Source organism: Salvia splendens, unplaced genomic scaffold (genome assembly GCF_004379255.2).
Source record: "Salvia splendens isolate huo1 unplaced genomic scaffold, SspV2 ctg871, whole genome shotgun sequence".
Classification (NCBI taxonomy): domain Eukaryota; kingdom Viridiplantae; phylum Streptophyta; class Magnoliopsida; order Lamiales; family Lamiaceae; genus Salvia; species Salvia splendens.
The window spans coordinates 1-21,025 of record NW_024599555.1 but is presented as its reverse complement, the minus strand read 5'-3'; the positions used below and the strand labels follow the sequence as shown (position 1 = coordinate 21,025).

The 21,025-nt window shown below is 35.8% G+C and overlaps 2 protein-coding genes across 2 annotated transcripts; one reads left to right on the top strand and one right to left on the bottom strand.

Moving 5' to 3' along the window:
• Positions 1-8,981: 8,981 nt before the first annotated feature.
• LOC121791672 (putative F-box/LRR-repeat protein 23) lies at positions 8,982-11,160 on the bottom strand. Its single transcript, XM_042189536.1, has 3 exons — positions 11,023-11,160; positions 10,576-10,921; positions 8,982-9,840 (listed from the first exon to the last, which is right to left on the bottom strand). The coding sequence occupies exons 1-3, from the start codon at positions 11,069-11,071 to the stop codon at positions 9,180-9,182; spliced, it is 1,056 nt and encodes a 351-aa protein (XP_042045470.1). The 5' UTR covers positions 11,072-11,160; the 3' UTR covers positions 8,982-9,179.
• Positions 11,161-19,069: 7,909 nt separating this feature from the next.
• LOC121791670 (vesicle-associated membrane protein 721-like) lies at positions 19,070-21,021 on the top strand (the record flags this gene model as incomplete). The annotated part of the gene is made up of 5 exons (XM_042189535.1): positions 19,070-19,353; positions 19,846-19,987; positions 20,078-20,198; positions 20,559-20,621; positions 20,893-21,021. Coding segments are annotated over exons 1-5 (660 nt in total), but the record flags the coding sequence as incomplete, so codon positions are not given.
• Between the last annotated feature and the right edge of the window lie 4 nt (positions 21,022-21,025).

Below are 21,025 nucleotides of genomic sequence, written 5' to 3'. Positions count from 1 at the left end.
CGAATACATAGATTTGATTTATTTTTCTAAATAAATTATGTTGTTTTGTTTCTATAAATTCTTACCTACCTTCGTTATAACATGTAGAAAAAGGCTAAATTTCATCATTCATTTATGCTTTAAGATTTGTCTAATCAGAGACACGATTTTTGGCAAAACAACTGAGCAAAGTTGATGAGAATTGTCTAAGCAGAAACAGAAAATTATAAAAGCGTTAAAAAGTTACTACTACTTTATTCCATTAATCTTCCCCATTTTCATGAAATATGATTTTTTATACTTATACTACCGAATATATAATAAATACATATAGGTAAATCTAATTATGTCCTTGTTTATTATTTATACTATCTTTAAAAAAATATTATCATTTCTAATTACATAATTTGAGGCAGAAAAAGTGCAAATAATTGAAAATGCTCAAAATAAGGAAAAGTAATTATTTATTTATAAATACTTAATTATGTGAGATTTATCATACAATGGAAAAAGATAAAAACCGAAGATAATTTAAAATTTTAAAGGATCACTCTCCATATTTTGCGTCTATAATTTACTTATTTATTTTTTGGGACCAAATTCTTTGTGTAATTTTTTTAGAAATAATTTAGTTTGACTTTTGGGTTGATTGGTCATCGGAAAACTACTTAATTTTGATTCCATTATCTGAAGCATGTTTTCTATAAAATTATAATATATGTTCATAACCAATTTTGCAATTGTTTTCATTTTTAATTATTTTTATTTAGGTATCCATTTTTTTGTAAACTAAATAGATTGTATAGTAGAAACAATTAATACTCCTACTAGGTAAAATTTTGTTAATTATCTTTTATATATGGGCTTTTGATTGTAATTACTAAAAAAATGGAGCAGAAGAAATTATATTTCTGAAACTGCAAAATATGTTAACAAAAAAATAATCATAATATAGCCGAGGATTTTAATACTATAGCTATATGAATAGATAACATTGTATAATTTATAGGCGGTGACGCTCACGTATGACTTTTGAACTGACATATAGATAAAATTTCACTAAAAAAATTTCATCATGAAATAATTGAAAACAAATCCAAACTTCATGGATTTTTTTGACAGATTTTGAAAGTTGTTGGACCAAACTTCATGATTTTTCTGACAATTTATCTTATATAAGTATTACTATTTGCTTTTATACGTAAAGGAGTAAATCCTTTATTTATTCATTTCAAACTACTACTCCACTTTCTAAGTCTCGTTAAAGACGCATTCTTGAATAACACTAGATTTTAGATAAGATTATTGAGTGTATTGAAGTAGATTTTAAGAAATGTAATGAAAAGTGAGTTGAAAAAGTTAGTGGAATGTGATGCCTACTTTTATATATTAGTTTTATAATAAAATATGAGTATGAATGAGTTAGTGGAATATGAGGTCCACTACAAAAAATGGTAAAAAGTGAAATGAGACAAAATTTGTGGGATAGACGAAAATGAAAAAAATGAGACAATCTTTGTGAGACAGAGGGAGTACAGTTGAATATTTTCATGAAAAGAGAGACTAAACATATTTTGTTTCAAAAAAATGAAAGAAGATAGTATCTTATTAGAACAAACTAAAAATGAAACAAGAAACGACTATGTCTACATGAGTATCCGAACATCTTCAACTACACTAAGGACATTTTCTGGATCCCCGACATTAGCATCACGATAAACACGGAACGGATCAAGATGCACTACGACGACCACCATAGCATCGACCCGTTCAGGATCGTTCCTCAAGGTCCGAACATCGACTACTCGGCTCCGCACGACAGGCACAGGTTTCCTAAGAGGGTGTGTCATATTTAGTCTTACGTTGCTCTGTTTAAGTTCATGTGTGATAACAATTTCAAGCAATGAGGTTTTCAGTTAATTTGCTTATCCATTTCTGGTGAATTAATTGAAAAGATTTGATTTTTGCTGCTAAATCACAAATTGAAGGCTGCATAATTATCAAATTGAACGCATTTATTCAAATCCCCATTCCTCAAAAGCTTCAATCTTCAATCTTAGCTCATTGTTTTCTAAAAAAAATCACAAGAGCATAAAATTCAAATTCGAAACCCTAAATCCTACATACATATTCAAAAACCCCCCAAATTCGTGTACACAAAATCCCCAATTTTGAAATTAGGGCATCGGAAAAATGGCCGGATTTTCAAAATTCGGCTTGATGAGTGGAGAGGCAGACGGAGAGAGAGAGCTTCGCTTGCTCGCACTGGCGGCGGTGCCGCCGCTGGAGCAGAGGGTGCGGACGGCGTCGGACTCGTAGGGGCAGGCCGCCGCCACCATACACTCGGCCAGGGAGCGGTTGAGGTGGCGGCACGCCGCCTCGCGCGTCGGTCCAGCTGAGATCCGGCGGTGGCAGTCGGCTAGCGCGCGGTAGAGGCGATCGCAGCCGTGGAAGGCGGCGATCGGCGGCGGCGAGTTTCGTTCGCTTGTAGACATATTGTGGGCCCGGAATCCCAAATTACAGCTCTATCTATTTTCGGTTCTTTTAATTATTTAAATATCTGAAAAATACAATAGAAATTATTTTTATTCACATTTGATTATTTTCATTTTTGCAATTATTGTCGGCCCAATTACGGTAATGGGTTTCACATTGTTGCAGGCCGGCCCATAACGATATAATGGAGTTAAATTAATCTTTTAAATTTAATGTTATATCATGATTATAGTAAATACCAATAATGTACTATTCACATATATAATCCCCATTTTTTTAATCTACACTTTAAAGTATGATAGCTTCTGATCATAAACAATATGTTTTGGCCCATGTTACGACTTGATTATTGGCGTTTTCACACGCTCTAGGTGGTAAAAATATTTTGTAGATACTTTTGTTCTTAGATATAATTATTTTAACTTTTTAATCAATATAAGCTATAACTGCAAAAAATATTCAATTCCTAAGGAAATTGTAGGTGCATCTAGCAATTCATGATATAAAAATTGTAGATGTATATAGTGGCAAATGGCAATTCATTTCCTCTTCCTTAATTATTTCGTTCATGAACATTTGGGCCTCGATTGCAGGAAGATGGGGTCAAATTATTGGCCCAGCCCAATACACAAAATCAAGGACATTTTGTGGTTTTTGTTTTCCTTTTCTATGTAATCCATTAATACCATGTTTGTATACTTTATAAATACCAAAAATTATTAAATAATAAATTAATGAGAATCCAACGAAAGCAACACTAACTCAAAGACCATAGAGACTTTGATTTCAAGAAAAAACAAATATTGTGATTATGATTGATGGCCCACGAATTAGAAATATGTGAAACAACATTACAAATAAAGATGGTTCTAGAATTACATTAACGATAATAACAAAAAAATAATACATTGTAAATGTGATGTTTTTAGGACAATTATAATATTTAAAAATAGGCACCACAATAAAAATGAATATATATTTTGTCCTAAATGAAAAGATTAAATTTAAGTGGAGGAGAAGGATAGAATATTAGAAATATTTTCCCCTAAATGAAAAGATTAAATTTCAAGGCTTTGTAAGCAACTTCTATCGCCAAAATTTGTAGTAGATGTATAACCATTATAGTCGTTAACTTTCAATACGAATTCTTTTAGTTTATATTTTCAATATAAGTGGTTTTATATTTTCATAACAACCACATTCTTTTTCTATAAATAAATAGAAAAACAGAAATCTTAAAAGTTGAATTTGAGCCTTAAATATTAACCACTTTACTACCAAATCAACACAAATATGTACATGCATGAAAGAGAGAGTGGCCCTTTAATCTTTCTCTTTAGTTAGAGCTAGCTGTGTCTTTTATTACCCCCTTTCATAATAGGAGTCCTATTTAGTCATGGCATGAATTTTAAGAAATTTAAAGAAAAATGAGTTGAATAAGTTAGTGAAATTTGAATCCCACCTACATATATATTAGTTTTATAATAAAATGTGATTGGAAAAAATTGGTGGAACGTGGGGTCTGCTTACCATTTATGGTAAACGTGAAATAGGACACTTATAATATGACGAACCGAAATGACAAAACATGACTCTTATTGTAGGACGAAGGGAGTATTTGATTTCATTATTTAATCATAGACAAATATATGTTCCCCAACCTCTTTAGTTGTACCCTTCCCCACATAACTTTTTTAGTTTTTATTTTTGGAATTATTTGATTATTGGTAGAATTATGGACCTTGCACTTAACTGTAATTTAAATAAAATAAAATTATTGTTGAGAATGTGAGAACATATGCATTGAACATATAAAGTACATTCACTCACAATGGAAATTAATTTTACTAAGAAAAAAGATATACTCCCTATAAAAGATTTATATATCCCTCTATTATTTGAACTCGAGTGACGAGTATGCATTCATTCTATAAAGAAAATATGACCAACGTATATCTTTTATAATCGAATAAATGAAAAAAAATTATCAATTTCCCAATACAAAGATTTTTAATAGAATCTTTCACTATTCTCTAATCTAATAAATATCTTAATTGGAATCTAATTAGCCAATAGTTAACTTGAGAGCTCGAGATGTTAATTTTATGTCGCTTTCATGATTATCTTTCATAAACCACGCGTTAAGTAAATAATGATGATAATATCAATACGTGTCAAATATTTGATTGAGTCTAATTTTAGTAAAAACAATCAATTTATCATTAACTTAACCCTTGATCTTATCCAATTAAAAACTCTATTAACATATGAGGAATAATAGTATTAACCAAATAAAGGAATAATTGAGCTTGAACATTTCATGTATGTAGGAAAACAAACATTGGCCTTTTCTTAAAAATAAAATTTTGAAAAAAAACTATTACAACCCTTGGTATATTTCAGAGACTGGAAAAACTAAGGATTTATTTATTTAAGAATCTCCAAACTCTTTGATATATAGGTTGGCTCAGGATCAAAGTATAATCTTAATGTATAAGTATGTGAAAATCTCATACTCAATGGGATTAAAATATATGAAATTAAAGACTTAGGTTTAATTGAAATGCGGATCATTATAGTTTCATAGGAACATTATTTTATGAGTAAAATTGTTCATAATCATATTATTAAGTAGGTTGTTGGCTGTGATTTGCATCATTACAAATTTAAAAATATACTTTAGCATAGTATTGAATTCCTTTTATTATAACGTTAAATTTAAATCATCGTAGTCATGAATCTAATTTTTAATAAAAGGTTATATGAGAAGACATGAAACACATTTCAATCGGTAAGACGCTTCCCCTCCAATCAATAGACGAGAGTTCGAGTGACTGTAGGGATAGATGATGAACCATTATTATATTAATTACTAGCTATCTTTGAAAAAAGGACATATAGGAATTACTTTATTTTCATAACTAATTATGCATAAATTGCATCATCTACAAATTCGAAAATATATATACATAGGACAAGATGTGGGGGTCTCATAAAATTCTCTAATATTAGAATCAGTTTGTTGGGAGAATTTACATAAAAGGACCAAATATTTTTCAATATAGTCCATTTTGTCCCATTACAAGCGATCAACTTTCCATTTTGACTTGTCCCACCACAAGTGATCAATTTCTTTTTTTAACAAAAAAAAAACCCTTAACTTTCCCTTACTTTATTCTCTCATTTTACTTTATTATCTCTTTATATCTCTTACTTTTTCTTCTATCGTACTTTATTCTCTTTACTTTAATTCAATACATATCACTTTCTTAAATTCCGTGTCCAAAAGAAATCCATCACTTGTGATAGGACGGAGGTAGTATATAACATCATATATGCATGGCTCCTGTTCTCACCCTAGCTCCTCTTCAAACACAACTCTCTCTCTCTCTCACACACACACATACAACGTTAATTCGTGCGTTGGTCCGAGAGGCTGAAGCTGCCAGCATGATCTGCTCTGCACCATATCCATTTCCAACCCATTATTATTTAATTGTTTTCTCGTAAAAATGAATTCATCTTCGATCTATTTGAGTGCTTCATCAAATGATTCTTTTTATAAAAAAAATAGCTTCAAAAAATGAAAATGGGCGCATCAGATCATTCTTGCAGCTTCATTCACTCGCCAACAACACCACATTCTGATTGGTCATCTATAAGGTGAGTTATGATTTTGATTTTTTTTTTCTCTTTTATTAGAAAAAAAACGTAGTATTAGATAATATAGAAGATTGTTCATATCAAAACTTTTCTTAAAGTCGCAAATATGTAAATATTAGTATCGGTTACTGACTCAATATCAGTTTGCAAATTTATGAATATTACTCCTGACTCAATATCAGGAACTATTATGTCGATATTAATTGTTATTAATACTCTATGGTGGCGTTCGGTTGCCATGACTAATATTATGAGACTATCCATCTAGGATTAAGTTATGTGATTATTTTAGTTGGAGGGGGAGGCTATGACTAATTATCATGAGACTATTCATCTAGAATTAAGTTGAAGGGTTCAATCTTATGAACCAAACATAATACATATTTAATCATGAGATTTAATCTTGACAACTGAACACCCCTATTTATATGTGCGTGTATATTTGAACTATTGTGTGTGTAGTTTGGATTTAGATTAGTTATGCAGTCATATAAATCCAGTTTTTTACTCGAAAGTCTGCGGCGTGTTTGTCTGCGTGGATTTGTTTTTTATGAAAAACAAGACCCGATTCATGAATTACTCCGCCGAAGATGCGGCGTTTCAAACACGTCTCTAACGGTCCACCAACAGTCTCACATTAGGTCTCAAACATGCAGAAATTTCAATTAAAATCAAATAAATTGAAAAAATAGCTACTTAGGAATTGGAAATATCCATTTGTGTAATTAGTCATAGAAATCTGCGTTGTACATTTAAATTGGGATGAATTCATCTTCTTGGATGTTATATGTTGGAGTACATAAATTTGATCACTGAAAAAAAGGTGTTTTTATCAACAGTGTGCAATTCCTAAACAGTGTTATCGACGAAATGACTATATTTTTAGTCGCTAAAAAAAGTAACTGATACATAAATTACCAATGGAATTTTTCACCAGTAAGTTGTTTTTTTAGTGGATGAAATATGTTGTTTTGTTTATTGAAATGTCAATATATATATATATATATATATATATATATATATATATAAATGTTCTTGTCTAATGTATTTATTCTTGTACACCCTATTGTTTGTTTGTTTCTTTTTGATGAATAACCAAATTTAAAGACACTTGTTTTTGTAACTGTTCATGGTCGCCAAATTGTATATAGTACTAAGAAAGTAGATAAATATACCCTTACACTAATATATTGTAATTTAATATCAAATTAAGATATTAATTAAAGATGGGTAAAATAAAATGGGGAAAATTTTCATAATTTTATTTTTTAAGGGCAATGTATTGCGAATTGCGCTGTTGCACCGTGGAATTGACAGTAACTCCAAAGGCAGAATGTAATGAAATTTTTCGTATGTCAATGGCAAATTACTACACAGTATTTGAAATAATTTAATCACTTCCATATTAATTAAGCATTTAAGCTGCAACAGCAGAACAGCTAGCTACCTCACAACATCATAAATTGCACATGCTCATTTAATAACTTGCATCATTACATAATTTATTTTTCTTATTTATTGAACCACTAATTTCATATACTATTATTTTTGCACACTTATGGCACAACGTGACAATACTTCAACATCAATATTTAAAAATATTAAAACAAAATTAAACATAAAATTACCCCATCTTCACCAGCTTATATATAATCCAAATCCAACAAAACAAAAATTGTAGCTCCATCACCAATCAAAATTCAAAACGTAGCAAAATCACAACAATTAATAATATACCCAACCTTTTTTTCTAGATAACATACATGAACATGTGCCCCAACATAGAGACAGAAATGGGTTTCGATTTGATTAATTACCATATTTAGTTTTAAAAAGCTAATTAAACCCTAATTAGTGACATTAAGGCCACTAATTTACAAAATATATGTTGAAATTGGTGTCACGACTTTTGATAAATTAGTCTGAAAATGGAAGTGGTTAAAAGATTGTCGTAGACAAATCAAAACTAACAAATGAATAACCACCATATGGCATATGCATTGATTTGAATAGTTTAATGTTTCAAATCAACATTAATTAATGTTAGTTCGACTTATACAAGATGGAGAGACAGAATTGGCTGAAATTTTATCATGATTTAGTGACATGATTAAGTCATTTCCTATATCACATAAATCATTGTATCAGCCTCGTTAATTTAAGGACATTGTATGAATTAGATTTGCCAAGTTCATTCTAATTAGCTGTTCTCAGTACACGAGTTTCATATGTCGGCGGCACGAGTTTTAATGAAATATTGACAAAATAAAAGAATGAAGGAAAAAAAATTGTGTAAGATATAAGAGAAAACAATAAAAAGTGAGTAAAATATGAAAGAGAATTTTTTTCATTTTTAGAAACGAGACTATTTTTGTGAACAATCCAGAGTAGAAAAATGATGCTATTTTTCGTGGATGGATGATGTGTTATATACTCCTATCAGACTGCACGTAGTAGTAGAAAATACTTAGTACTAGTTTTAATACATTTTTTAAAATTTGTTAGGTATATTTATTTTTTATTAAACAATAAATTAAAATTGATAACAATAGAAGGCTTTCAAGTTATAAGATTTAACTCGGCCATTTAAATAATTGATCGTTATCACAAAATTAAATGGGCCATTTAACTCGGAGTATCCCGAATATTGGTCACTATTTTAGTAATCGTACTCACTTATCATTCTCCATTAACAATACTTCAGATTTTCTTTCTACATATCTCCTACGTTATCAATTTGGCATTAAAACTCATATCATCTGAAAAATCTCTATGTTCAACGGAGAGAGTATATCGTTACGCATGAAGTTAGGTAGGTACAAAATCTTGCACCCAAGAAAGAGTCTACTAAATAAAGACATCTAATAAAAGACATAAAGCAGCATTGACAAAACTAACTGAACCAAAAGGATAGAATAACACTACACCACCTAATCAAGCAACCAAAAAAACTACAAAAGGGGGGAAGAGGTGAGTGTTATATATCCATATATATGCCGGAAAACGATAGACGAAAGATAGCTTTACGGTCGATCATATGCCTAGACTAAGCCAAAGGATTCGTATAAGTCTGCGTATCCATAACGTTGAATATAATCATCCATATCTTCGTTATAAAAGTATGCGTCCGGATTATAAGTGGAGAATGGAGGAGAGGTAAATGGATCACCTCCTAGGCAACTCGGCCATGGGACATCACTAGTCGAGTCATGACGGAGTTTAAGATGTTTAATTTGTTGACGGCATCTTTTCCCCAAATCCCCTTCAAGATCGAGATCAAAACACCGCCGGATGTCAAGTGACTCGAGGCGTGGACAGCCGTTAAGGATGATTTCAAGTCCTTTATTTCCAATCCAGAGCCCATAAACTTGAAGATGCTGCAGATTGGGCATACTTTTGCTGATTGCGAGAGCATACAGATTCCGATGAATTGATTCAATAAAAGGACGATCATCATTTTCGTCAACATCCTCTATCAGAAGGAACTTAAATGCGTTCAATGAGAATGATTTCAACGTCGGGCATGCATTGCCAATAGCCCGAATGTCAGCAGACATAACCCCTAGTTCAATCACACCAAACCTTGGTCTAATCGTAAGGTGCAACTCTTCCAATTGTCCAAGCTTTGCAACTATTCTAGCTGCACACGGTCCTGATATGAAAAAGCAAGTTCCAAGTTTAAGGCATTTGAGATTTGGTGATCTGTTAAACATCAAAAAGATTAGACCTGTGGTTACATAGAGCAAGATCAAAAAAGCTTCTTAAACCAATAAATGCTACTTGTACATTCACTTATGTGATATAAAATCGAGAGAAAGGGTCAAATTTTGTCTATCGTCTACTGCATTATATTAACAACCAAACATAACTGAAGAAATTTTTGACAGAATTTGTATGATCTTGCAGAAACATAAGCTAACAAGGGGCGGAATCTTGCAGAAACATAGGCAGAACACAGGCTACGATCTTGCGACAACAAAAACATACAGCTATGAATTATGATAATGCAGAAAATTAAACCAACTACGTGAATAATCTTTGCAGAAACAGTAGGCATAACAAGCTAAGATCTTGCACAAAATGGGGGAACCTCGGCCGACAGCAACTTAAAAATATGTTTAACGAATAATTTCAATTTAATCCAACTTCTGCTAAGCGAGTTGAAAATCTGAGGTGGCCAAACTTCTCAATTGAAATTAGATGCGATTGACTAAAATCAATTCGAATATGAGAGCGAAACTTGGCTTGGGCAGAGAACAACCAGACAAAATATGGAAAAACTGATAAACTTGAGGAAAATAGTAAACAAGGAATAAGCAGAAGCAATAAATTCAAGCAAAGATACAAAATTCTGAGAAAAAATATGAAAAAAACAACTCTATAAATTTTTGGAAAGACACAGTCACACAATGAACAGAAATGCCAATAGAAATGTACCGATCAGCGATGTATTCCATGAGTTTGTCGTCGCCAAAGTACTGAATGGTGAAGTCGGTTAACTGTCCCCGGCTACGGTCAACAGCACGGCGGCACATGGCAGTGTACTTGGCGGCACAATCGATCTGCTTAGTGCTGGAGAAATCGATGACTCGCCACAATGCAGGATCCTTGCAAACGTTCCACCAGGTTGCACACACTTGCTGCGCGCTGCACAGCTTCTCCTCCGCCCCAAGCCTCTGGAGTATATTCGCGGTCACATCTAGAGGCAACTCCATCCACGGCGGCGAGGATGAAGCAACCGCCTCCGCCGCCGGAATTTCGGATCCAGTATTCATATTTCGACCTGCAAATAGCCGCTCAGATCGATCTCCAAATTATCGACGGAAATGAGGGAAAAAACTTGGTAAAAATAAAATTAGGGCTCAAAATTGGGACTAAAAGAACCTGAATCGCTAAATTCCGCCGCCGCCCGAATTTTCCATCCAGTATTCATACTTAGACCTTCAAATTATCGATGGAAATGATGGAAAAACTTGCTTGATTTCGCAGTAAAAGGAAAATTAGGACTACACTGCAAATAACCGCTCAGCTCAATTTTCAAATTATCGGTGAAAATAATGGAAAAAACTTACTCGATTACGCCAGAGAGAATGGATAAATGATACGAGTTTTAATGTGAAATTGGTAAAGTAAGAAAGAATGGAAAAAAGTAAGATAGCAGTAGTGGTTAGTAGAATGCGAAGTCCATATTATTAGTAAGAGAGAAGAAAAACAAATAAGAGAGACGTAATGTTAGTGGAATGCTGGATCCATATTATTAGTAGTATGAAAGAAGGAAAACAAGTAATAAAGAATTTGTTGAAAACTTACCTTTTTATGTAATAATGGAGTGCTCATTTCAGTTGGAAGAAGAAGAGAAGAAGAAGGAAGCTCGGCTTTGAGCTCGGCTTTGAGTTCGGCTTTGAGCCGAGAAGACAGTTGGTCTTGAGCCGAGAAGCAAAGGAGTTCGGTTTGTGTACCGAGAAAGGAGTTCGGTTTGTGAACCGAGAAGGGAGCTCGGTTGTGAGCCGAAGAGAGTGCTCGGTTGTGAGCCGAAAAGAAAGTTCGGTCTTGAGTCAAGAATAGAGTTCGTCTTGAGCCGAAAAAGAAGAAGCAACAGTTCGGTCTTGAACCGAGAAGGAAGTTCGGCCTAGAGAAACTAGCCGTTGGTGCAGCAGTTAGTTAGCCGAGATGTAGCAGTTATTCTTCTTGCTTTCTTGATTCTTCTTGTAGTTAGTTAGTAGCAGTTGCTACTTGATTGTAGAGCTTTAAATAGCTCAAAACCATGTACGTAGTTAGTAGTGAAAATCAATAAAGAGTTTTCAAGTTTTCTCTCCAAGATTACCATCTTCGATACTCTAAGTGTGAGTGTGTGTTCTTCTGCATTGTGAGTTATCATACAACTGTGAGTGTAGGTGTGATTCACCTGAGTGTGTGAAAGTCTTGTGCGTATTGAATGCCAACAAGTGGCGCCGTCTGTGGGAAGGGGATATTGAAGCTGATTTGCAGAGGATCAAAACGGTTTCAGAGATGGCAGCAAGGCTTGATGCAGAAAAGTTCACAGGCAAGAATGATTATAGCCTGTGGAAGATGAAGATGAAGGCGGTCTTGATTCAACAAGGCTTGGCCGCAGTTCTTGCAAATACAGAAGAGAAAGGAAAGGCTCCAATGCTTGATGATAAAGCTCAGGCAAGGATGGAGGAGATGCAGCTCAAGGCACATTCTGCAGTGATTCTGTGCCTTGGAGATAAGGTCTTGAGGGAAGTTCAAGAAGCCAAGACTGCGGTGGAGATCTTGAACAGGTTAGATGAAGTTTACCTGGCAAAATCTTTGGCTAACCGGCTGTATCTCAAGAAGAGGCTCTATGCCTATAGTTTTTCTGGTGAAAAATCTATCATAGAGCAGTTGGAGGAGTTCAATAAGATCATTGATGATCTGGGCTCTGTGGATGTTAAAATTTCAGATGAAGACAAGGCCATTCTTACATTGAATGCCTTGCCTAGCTCGTATGACCAGTTGAGTGATGCAATTATCTATGGCAGAGATAAGCCTATCACCTATGCAGAAGTCTACTCGGCCTTGATGGCTAAGGAACTCCAGAAGACTACCAGCAGAAGCTCTGCAAGCTCCAATGTTCAAGCTGCAGAGGCCTTGAATGTGAAGAAGTTCAAAAAGCAGAACTTCAAGAAAAAGTTTGAGGGCTCTAAACCCTCAAGTTCTGATGCTCAGAAGGAAACCAGAGCATGTTTTTGGTGCAAGAAACCAGGGCACTTGAAGAAGGACTGCCATGCCTGGAAGAGAAAACTAGCCTCTGAGGGCCACAACACTTCTGATTGTGTAGAGAGTACTGATCCCCCTGCTCAACTCATGAATGTAAGTGATAATGGGATCAGTCACAGGTGGATAATGGACTCAGGGTGCAGCTTCCATATGTGCCCCAACAAATCTTGGTTTCATGATCTTCAGGAAGCATCAGGGACTGTAGTTCTTGGAAATAACCATGTGTGTCAGATCAAAGGGATAGGAAAGTGAAGCTAAGTTTGCAAGATGGCTCTATAAAGATCCTAACTGGGGTGAGGTATATTCCGGAAGTGAAAAGAAATCTCATCTCATTGGGAATGCTGGAGGAGAAAGGGTTCACCATATTGATGAGTCAGGGAAAGATGCTTGTGAAATCTGGGAATGCAGTGATGATGGAGGCTGACAGAGAGCACACTCTCTATTATCTGAAGGCTAAGGCTGTTGATGGAGAAAGCAATGCAGTGTCAGATGATTCCATAATGCTATGGCACAAGAGATTGGGCCATCCAGCAGAAGGAAGCTTGAAAGAACTCATCAAGAAGGGCCTGATCTCTGGAGATTTCAACAAGATGGACCCTGTGAGCAGTGTATACTTGGAAAAGCAAAGAAGGCACCCTATCCTACAGGTATTCACTCTTCTACAGCCCCATTAGACTACATACATAGTGATCTCTGGGGCCCTTCACCTGTAAGCTCAATTGGTGGTGGGAAATACTACCTTGCTATTATTGATGACTACACTAGGAAACTGTGGGTGTATATACTGAAAGAAAAATCAGAGACATTCACAAAATTCAAGATATGGTGTAAAGAGGTGGAGCTAGAGAAGGGAAGGAGTGTTAAATGCCTAAGAACTGACAATGGCTTGGAATTCTTGTCTACTGAGTTTGATCTGTTTTGCAAAGAGAAGGGTATGAAGAGGCACCGCACTGTTCCTGGTAACCCCCAGCAAAATGGTGTTGTGGAGAGGATGAATAGGACTATCCTAGAGAGAGTAAGGTGCTTGTTACTCAGTTCTGGTCTGAGCAACAGATTTTGGGGAGAGGCTGTGTATACAGCAGCCTATCTCATAAATAAGTGTCCATCTACTGCCCTTAAGTCTGAGACTCCTGATTACATGTGGTATGGAGCCCATAGTGACTACTCAAAATACAAGGTGTTTGGGTGTGCAGCCTATGCTCATGCTAGTCAAAGTAAGCTTGAGGCTAGGGCTCTAAAATGCATATTGCTGGGGTATCAGAGGGGTGTTAAGGGGTATAGGCTCTGGTGCATTGAGCCTGGTAGGCAGAAGGTGGTGGTGAGTAGGGATGTTGTGTTCTTGGAGGATCAGATGCCATACTTAAAAAGGAAGCTGGACTCCAATGAAGTTGAGAGTGATTTCCTCAAGGTGGAGCCAGTGGGACTTTGCCAAGGAGCAGGTGGAGCCTCTGACTCAGAAAGTGAGTCTGAACCAGAGGATGATGGTGCTCTAGCTCGAGGTAGAAAAATTGATGAGCCTACAGCAGATTCTGCCAGAGAGTACCAGATAGCAAGAGATAGAGGCAGAAGAAATACAAGACCACCTGAAAGGTTTTCTGATGTGGTCTACTATGCACTTTGTGCTGCTGAGGGCATTGATATTGCAGATCCTCTCACATATAAAGAAGCCATGAAGAGTAAAGACAGAGAAAGGTGGATTGAAGCCATGAATGAGGAAATGGAATCTTTACTCAAGAACAAAACATGGATTTTGGTGGATAAATCCAGACTGACTACAGATGGAAAAGAAAGGAGGCTGATCAGTTGTAAGTGGTTGTTTAAGAAAAAGATTGAGACCACTGATAAAGATAGAATCAGATTCAAGGCAAGGCTGGTGGCTAGGGGCTTCACACAGCAAGAAGGAATTGATTTCAATGAAGTATTTGCTCCAGTTGTTAAGCACACTTCGATTAGGATCTTGTTGGCAGTTGTGAACCAGCTAGACTGGGAGCTACAACAGCTTGATGTGAAGACAGCCTTCCTCAATGGGGATCTAGAGGAGACTATCTTTATGGAACAGCCAGAGGGCTATGTGAAGACTGGAGAAGAAGGCAAGGTGTGCCTGCTACAGAAAAGTCTTTATGGACTTAAGCAAAGTCCTAGACAGTGGAATAAGAAGTTTGATGCACAGATGAAGAAGATTGGCTTCTCCAAGTCAGAATATGATGATTGTATTTACATCAAGAAGGCAGGCAGGACTCCCATTGCCTACCTATTACTCTATGTGGATGATATGCTACTTGCAGGCCCTTCTATGACAGAAATTCAGAAAGTTAAACAAGATCTGAAGTCGAGCTTTGAAATGAAGGATCTAGGAGAGTCAAGGAAGATCCTAGGCATACATATTCAGAGAGATAGAGGCTGCAAGAAGCTGTGGATGCTGCAAACTGATTATATTGACAAAGTTATGCAGAGATTCAGAATGGAGAATGCTAAACCTGCCTCAACACCCTTGTCCCAGAGTTTCAGATTATCAAAGGAACAAGCTCCTAAAACTAAGCAAGAGGCTGATGAGATGGAGGCTATCCCTTATGCTAGTGTTGTTGGGAGTATCATGTACACTATGATTTGTACAAGACCAGATCTTGCTCATGCTATCTCAGTGACTAGCAGATACATGGCAGACCCGGGGAAGGAGCATTGGAATGCTCTTAAATGGATATTGAGGTACATGAAGTCAACTAAGGACTGGGGGATTGTGTTCAATGGCTGGGAAGGTGGATCTGAGGAGGTTGTGCAGGGGTATTGTGATGCAGACTATGCTGCAAATCTGGACACCAGAAAGTCTCAAACAGGTTATTTGTTCACCATGTTTGGAACTGTGATCAGTTGGAAATCAGGTCTGCAGAGTGTAGTTGCTCTCTCAACTACAGAATCAGAGTATATAGCTCTCACTGCAGCTGTACAGGAGAGCTTTTGGATCCAGGGAGTAATTTCTGATTTTGGTTTTGACCAAGAAACAATGGTGATTCATTGTGACAGCAGCTCAGCTATATGCTTGGCTAAACATCCGGGTTTCCATGAAAGGAGCAAGCATATAGACATAAAGTTGCACTTTATTAGAGATGAGATTGAAAGGGGAAGGGTGAAGGTGGTTAAGATTAACACCTTGCACAATCCGGCAGATATGCTAACTAAATCTCTAAGTAGAGACAAGTTTGATCATTGCAAGAAGTTGATCAATGTTTGTGCGAGAACTGAGATGAGCCCTCAGGTGGAGAATTGTAATAATGGAGTGCTCATTTCAGTTGGAAGAAGAAGAGAAGAAGAAGGAAGCTCGGCTTTGAGCTCGGCTTTGAGTTCGGCTTTGAGCCGAGAAGACAGTTGGTCTTGAGCCGAGAAGCAAAGGAGTTCGGTTTGTGTACCGAGAAAGGAGTTCGGTTTGTGAACCGAGAAGGGAGCTCGGTTGTGAGCCGAAGAGAGTGCTCGGTTGTGAGCCGAAAAGAAAGTTCGGTCTTGAGTCAAGAATAGAGTTCGTCTTGAGCCGAAAAAGAAGAAGCAACAGTTCGGTCTTGAACCGAGAAGGAAGTTCGGCCTAGAGAAACTAGCCGTTGGTGCAGCAGTTAGTTAGCCGAGATGTAGCAGTTATTCTTCTTGCTTTCTTGATTCTTCTTGTAGTTAGTTAGTAGCAGTTGCTACTTGATTGTAGAGCTTTAAATAGCTCAAAACCATGTACGTAGTTAGTAGTGAAAATCAATAAAGAGTTTTCAAGTTTTCTCTCCAAGATTACCATCTTCGATACTCTAAGTGTGAGTGTGTGTTCTTCTGCATTGTGAGTTATCATACAACTGTGAGTGTAGGTGTGATTCACCTGAGTGTGTGAAAGTCTTGTGCGTATTGAATGCCAACATTTTAAATATGCTCTATTTTTCGTGGACAATTAAAAATGGCAAATGTGTTCTATTTTTTTGTGGACGGAGGGTATATAATGTTGTTCTGTGAGTTAATAAATAGAGTAAGGTAAGATAGAAGAAAAAGTAGAGATGACGTTATTTTTATTTTAGAAAATGTTTCATGTTTAAAAAAGAAAAACATTTTATTTTTAGTAGGATAAAATGAGTATATGATTAGAGAGGAGTACTAGATTATGTCAATAGAAAAATTCAATTTCTAGTTAAAAAAATGCTTCATTGACCCAAACAAGTGAAAGATAAAGTCTTGACTATCTTAAGTTGATAGTCCCAAGTGTACAAAGTTATGTGTATAAGAGTAATATTTACATTGGCTAGTAATCGGAGATTTTAATGATCTTGCTTGTAGTTCAGAGAAGATCGGTGGTAATGATCACCCAACCTACTTACTCAATGGATTTCGTTCTGCCCTCCAGCACTGTGATTTACATGAAATAGAATGGCTTGGGTACTCTTATACATGGGAGAGGAGTAGAGGATCACCTAATTGGGTTCGTGAGAAACTCGATAGAGCGGTAGCTAACACTAAATGGTTTGAGAAATTTGAAAATGCAATCATCAAAACAAGGGTTTCTTCAGTTTCTGATCATTCACCAATTATACTATCCACTGATATTGTTGCAATACAATGGCACGTGAGGCGTTTTCGTTCTGAGAATAGTTGGTTTAAACAACCTGAGTTTCGACAATTGGTTGAATCACTGTGGAAGCAGGCAAATCACGGACTTACTCACAAAATTCAACATATGGGTAATGCCTTACAGAAGTGGGGACGCAACCTGAACAAGGAACTCAACATCAAGAAAAAACATTTAAAAATCAGACGCGAAGTTTGTCGAAACAACAACACATATGAACGCACTAACTTACGAGCTGAGTTGAATACAATCCTTGACATGGAAAGAATTCAGTGGGAAACAAAGAGCTAACGAATTTTGGCTTCAAGAAGGAGATGCGAATACAAAATATTTTCATCTTGCAGCAAATAATCGCAAACGACGAAACACTATTACAGAGCTGCAAAATGACTCAGGTGTGACAATCCGCAGCAAAGATGGTATCCATAAAGATGGTATCCATTCTATTATTAATAATTATTTTTCAGCGATTATATGCTGCTGAAGTTACAGATTTTGAGCCCGTTACGTCTTTAGCTAATCCACGAGTTTATTCTAATGATAATGTTGAATTACTTGCTCCGCTTACATATGAGGAATTTCGAAAAGTTGTGTTTTCTATGCATCCCGATAAAGCACCAGGTCCTTATGGTCTTAATCTTGCTTTCTATCAAAAAATTTGACATTTGATAGGTGATGAGGTCCTTGCTGCAAGGTCTTCTTGGCTAGCCAATGGACAGTTTCCACCATCGCTTACAGATACAATTGTTGTGCTCGTTCCCAAAGTTGACAACTCAACCACAGTTAAAGACCTGAGACCTATATCACTATGCAATGTCTTATATAAGATTATTGCAAAAGTTCTTGCGAACCGCCTTAAGAGATTACTCCCCGAAGTAGTTTCTGAAAATCAATCCGCTTTCATCAAAGGTAGATTGATTACTGATAACTATAAATTCAATTAATTAAAAATTAAAAACAATGTTAAAAGCGCATGTTGTTAGAGTGCATGCTTCATAATTTAGCAACGCTTATTACGAGTGCATATAAACATAGTAATAAATGAAATATTTAGTTTTTATTCAAAAAATAAAATAAATATTTGGAGTTAATTAGTGAAAGAAACGTTAAGTTGATGTGAATCATACGGCGCCGTGCAACTCATTTTCAATCTCGATCACATTTATTGAAAATGACAATAATTAATCTAAATTTCTATTTATAAGTAATCGAAAATTTAAATAAGCAACCAATGACTTAAAAGTCAAAATGAATATTTTTAATCCAAGTAAATTTCAGGAAAAGCGTAGTTAGATAAAAATACTGGCATGCAAAAATCATCAGAAAAATTATAAATTCTGGAATTGTTCACAATTTTTCTGTTTAAAAAATTTAGTGAATTTTTATACTCTAATATTACAAATGTAATCACATCTTGATATTGCTTTATCAGCATATTTTCCAATTTCAGATTTATTAAAGATTATTTAAGCAGATTTAATTGCTTTTCAAAATATAAAATCTAAGGAAAGCGGTAGAGAGAGAGAGAGAGAGAGGTGTTTCTCTTTCTTAAAATTCAACTAAAGTGATTATTCATTTCGAGATTAAGAAGGAATTTATACGGTTGAGAAGAAGAAGTGAAGAACCCTAACGCAGCGGTGCAAATCGAATTAGGCCGTTGAAAATGGGGCAAAACAGCCGGAAGACGCTGATTTACGCGCTGGTGGCGCGCGGAACGCCGCCGGTGGTGCTGGCGGAGTACACGGAGTTCAGCGGCAACTTCAATTCCATAGCCTATCAGTGCCTCCAGAAGCTTCCTGCCTCCAACAACAAGTTCACCTACAACTGCGATAATCACACCTTCAATTACCTCGTTCACGACGGATTCAGTAAGTTCGATACTCGTCGCTGTTGTTCAGCTTAGTTGATTGCTTTGGTGCGGTTTATCGTTTTTTTTTTAATCGGAAGATGCTTGATTTTATTTGCTATTTGCTCGATTAGGTCGCGAATTCGCAATTGTTTAGTTTTATGATCGTGTTGATTTGTTAGGTGTCGATTCATCACCGATTTCTGCGTTTTATTGTAATTTGAGGTAAACGTATGGTTATCTGTGTGAACGACTGATGATTCGTGGTGATTTATGCTAATTCCTTTAACTGATTCATGAAATTGATGCGAAAGACTAATCTAATACAGCTCTACCTTTGCCGAAGTGATTGAAATTGAAGTATTCATAACGAGTCATCTTTTCGTTTTCGTGTTTTCGTATTTTGATATTAAAGCTAAATTGGCACCTGACTTGTGTTGGTAGAAACAAGTGAGTTATTAAGCAATAAGGTTGAATTGGAGCTCTAAAATGGTAGTTTCTACTTTCTGTGCAGCATACTGTGTTGTTGCTGAAGAGTCGGCTGGAAGGCAGCTTCCGATGGCTTTTCTAGAACGCATAAAGGATGACTTCGTAGCAAAATACGGTGGTGGGAAGGCTGCGACAGCTCCTGCGAATGGCCTTAACAAAGAATTTGGGTGCATAAATTTCTAGTGATAGTATATGTTTTCCATTGAATATTTGAATATGTCTATATAAATAGTTATTTTGGAAAACATGTATTGCAGACCGAAGTTGAAGGAACAAATGCTATACTGCAGCGAGCACCCCGAGGAGATTAGCAAATTTGCAAAGGTCAAGGCTCAGGTTTCAGAAGTGAAAGGTGTTATGATGGAAAACATTGAGAAGGTATAGACGCCACTTTTCGATCTTGTGCAATGACTTCCATCATTCCATGTTGTTAACTATGCTCAGGAAACTGAAAATTCGATGTGTTTTATGTTCATTTAATTACTTTTGGTCGGTTTGTTAGATCTACTACATTCGACTCCATGCTGAAAGCAAGATAATATATATGCCATATTTTCCGTATTATTTTGACAGCTTTCCGGTTGACTGATTACTTTATTTATAGCTATTAGTATGACTATCAGCCTGCCATATTTGTTTTCTAGTTTTCCTACGTTTAAATATTCGTGTGTATATTTGTTTAAACAATGGCTGTATCTGTCAAAGTAGGATTCAATCTCATAAAATTATCTAATGCAGGTTCTAGATCGTGGTGAGAAGATCGAGCTTCTGGTGGATAAGACTGAAAATCTTCATCATCAGGTATATATCTGTATGTGTTTCTTTGCCTCTTTGATATTTTCATTTCCATTAAAATTCATATATTCCAGACACTCCTAGTTATAGAATTCCGTTTCTTTGCCTCTTCGATATTTTCATTACCTAAAAATTCATAGTTATAGAATTCCCGGTTTTCCCAAATTTGCAAAACACCCCTATTCTTCATCTACTGTTCGAGCTGCATTTTTTTATGCTACTGATTCTTCGTACAAAGATCGTCACATATATCTATTCGTTGCTGGATTTTAATCAGGCCCAGGACTTCAGAACCACCGGAACGCAAATCAGGAGGAAAATGTGGCTGCAAAACATGAAGATCAAGCTGATTGTTTTGGCGATTATCGTCGCGCTGATCCTCATAATCGTCCTCTCTGTCTGCAACGGGT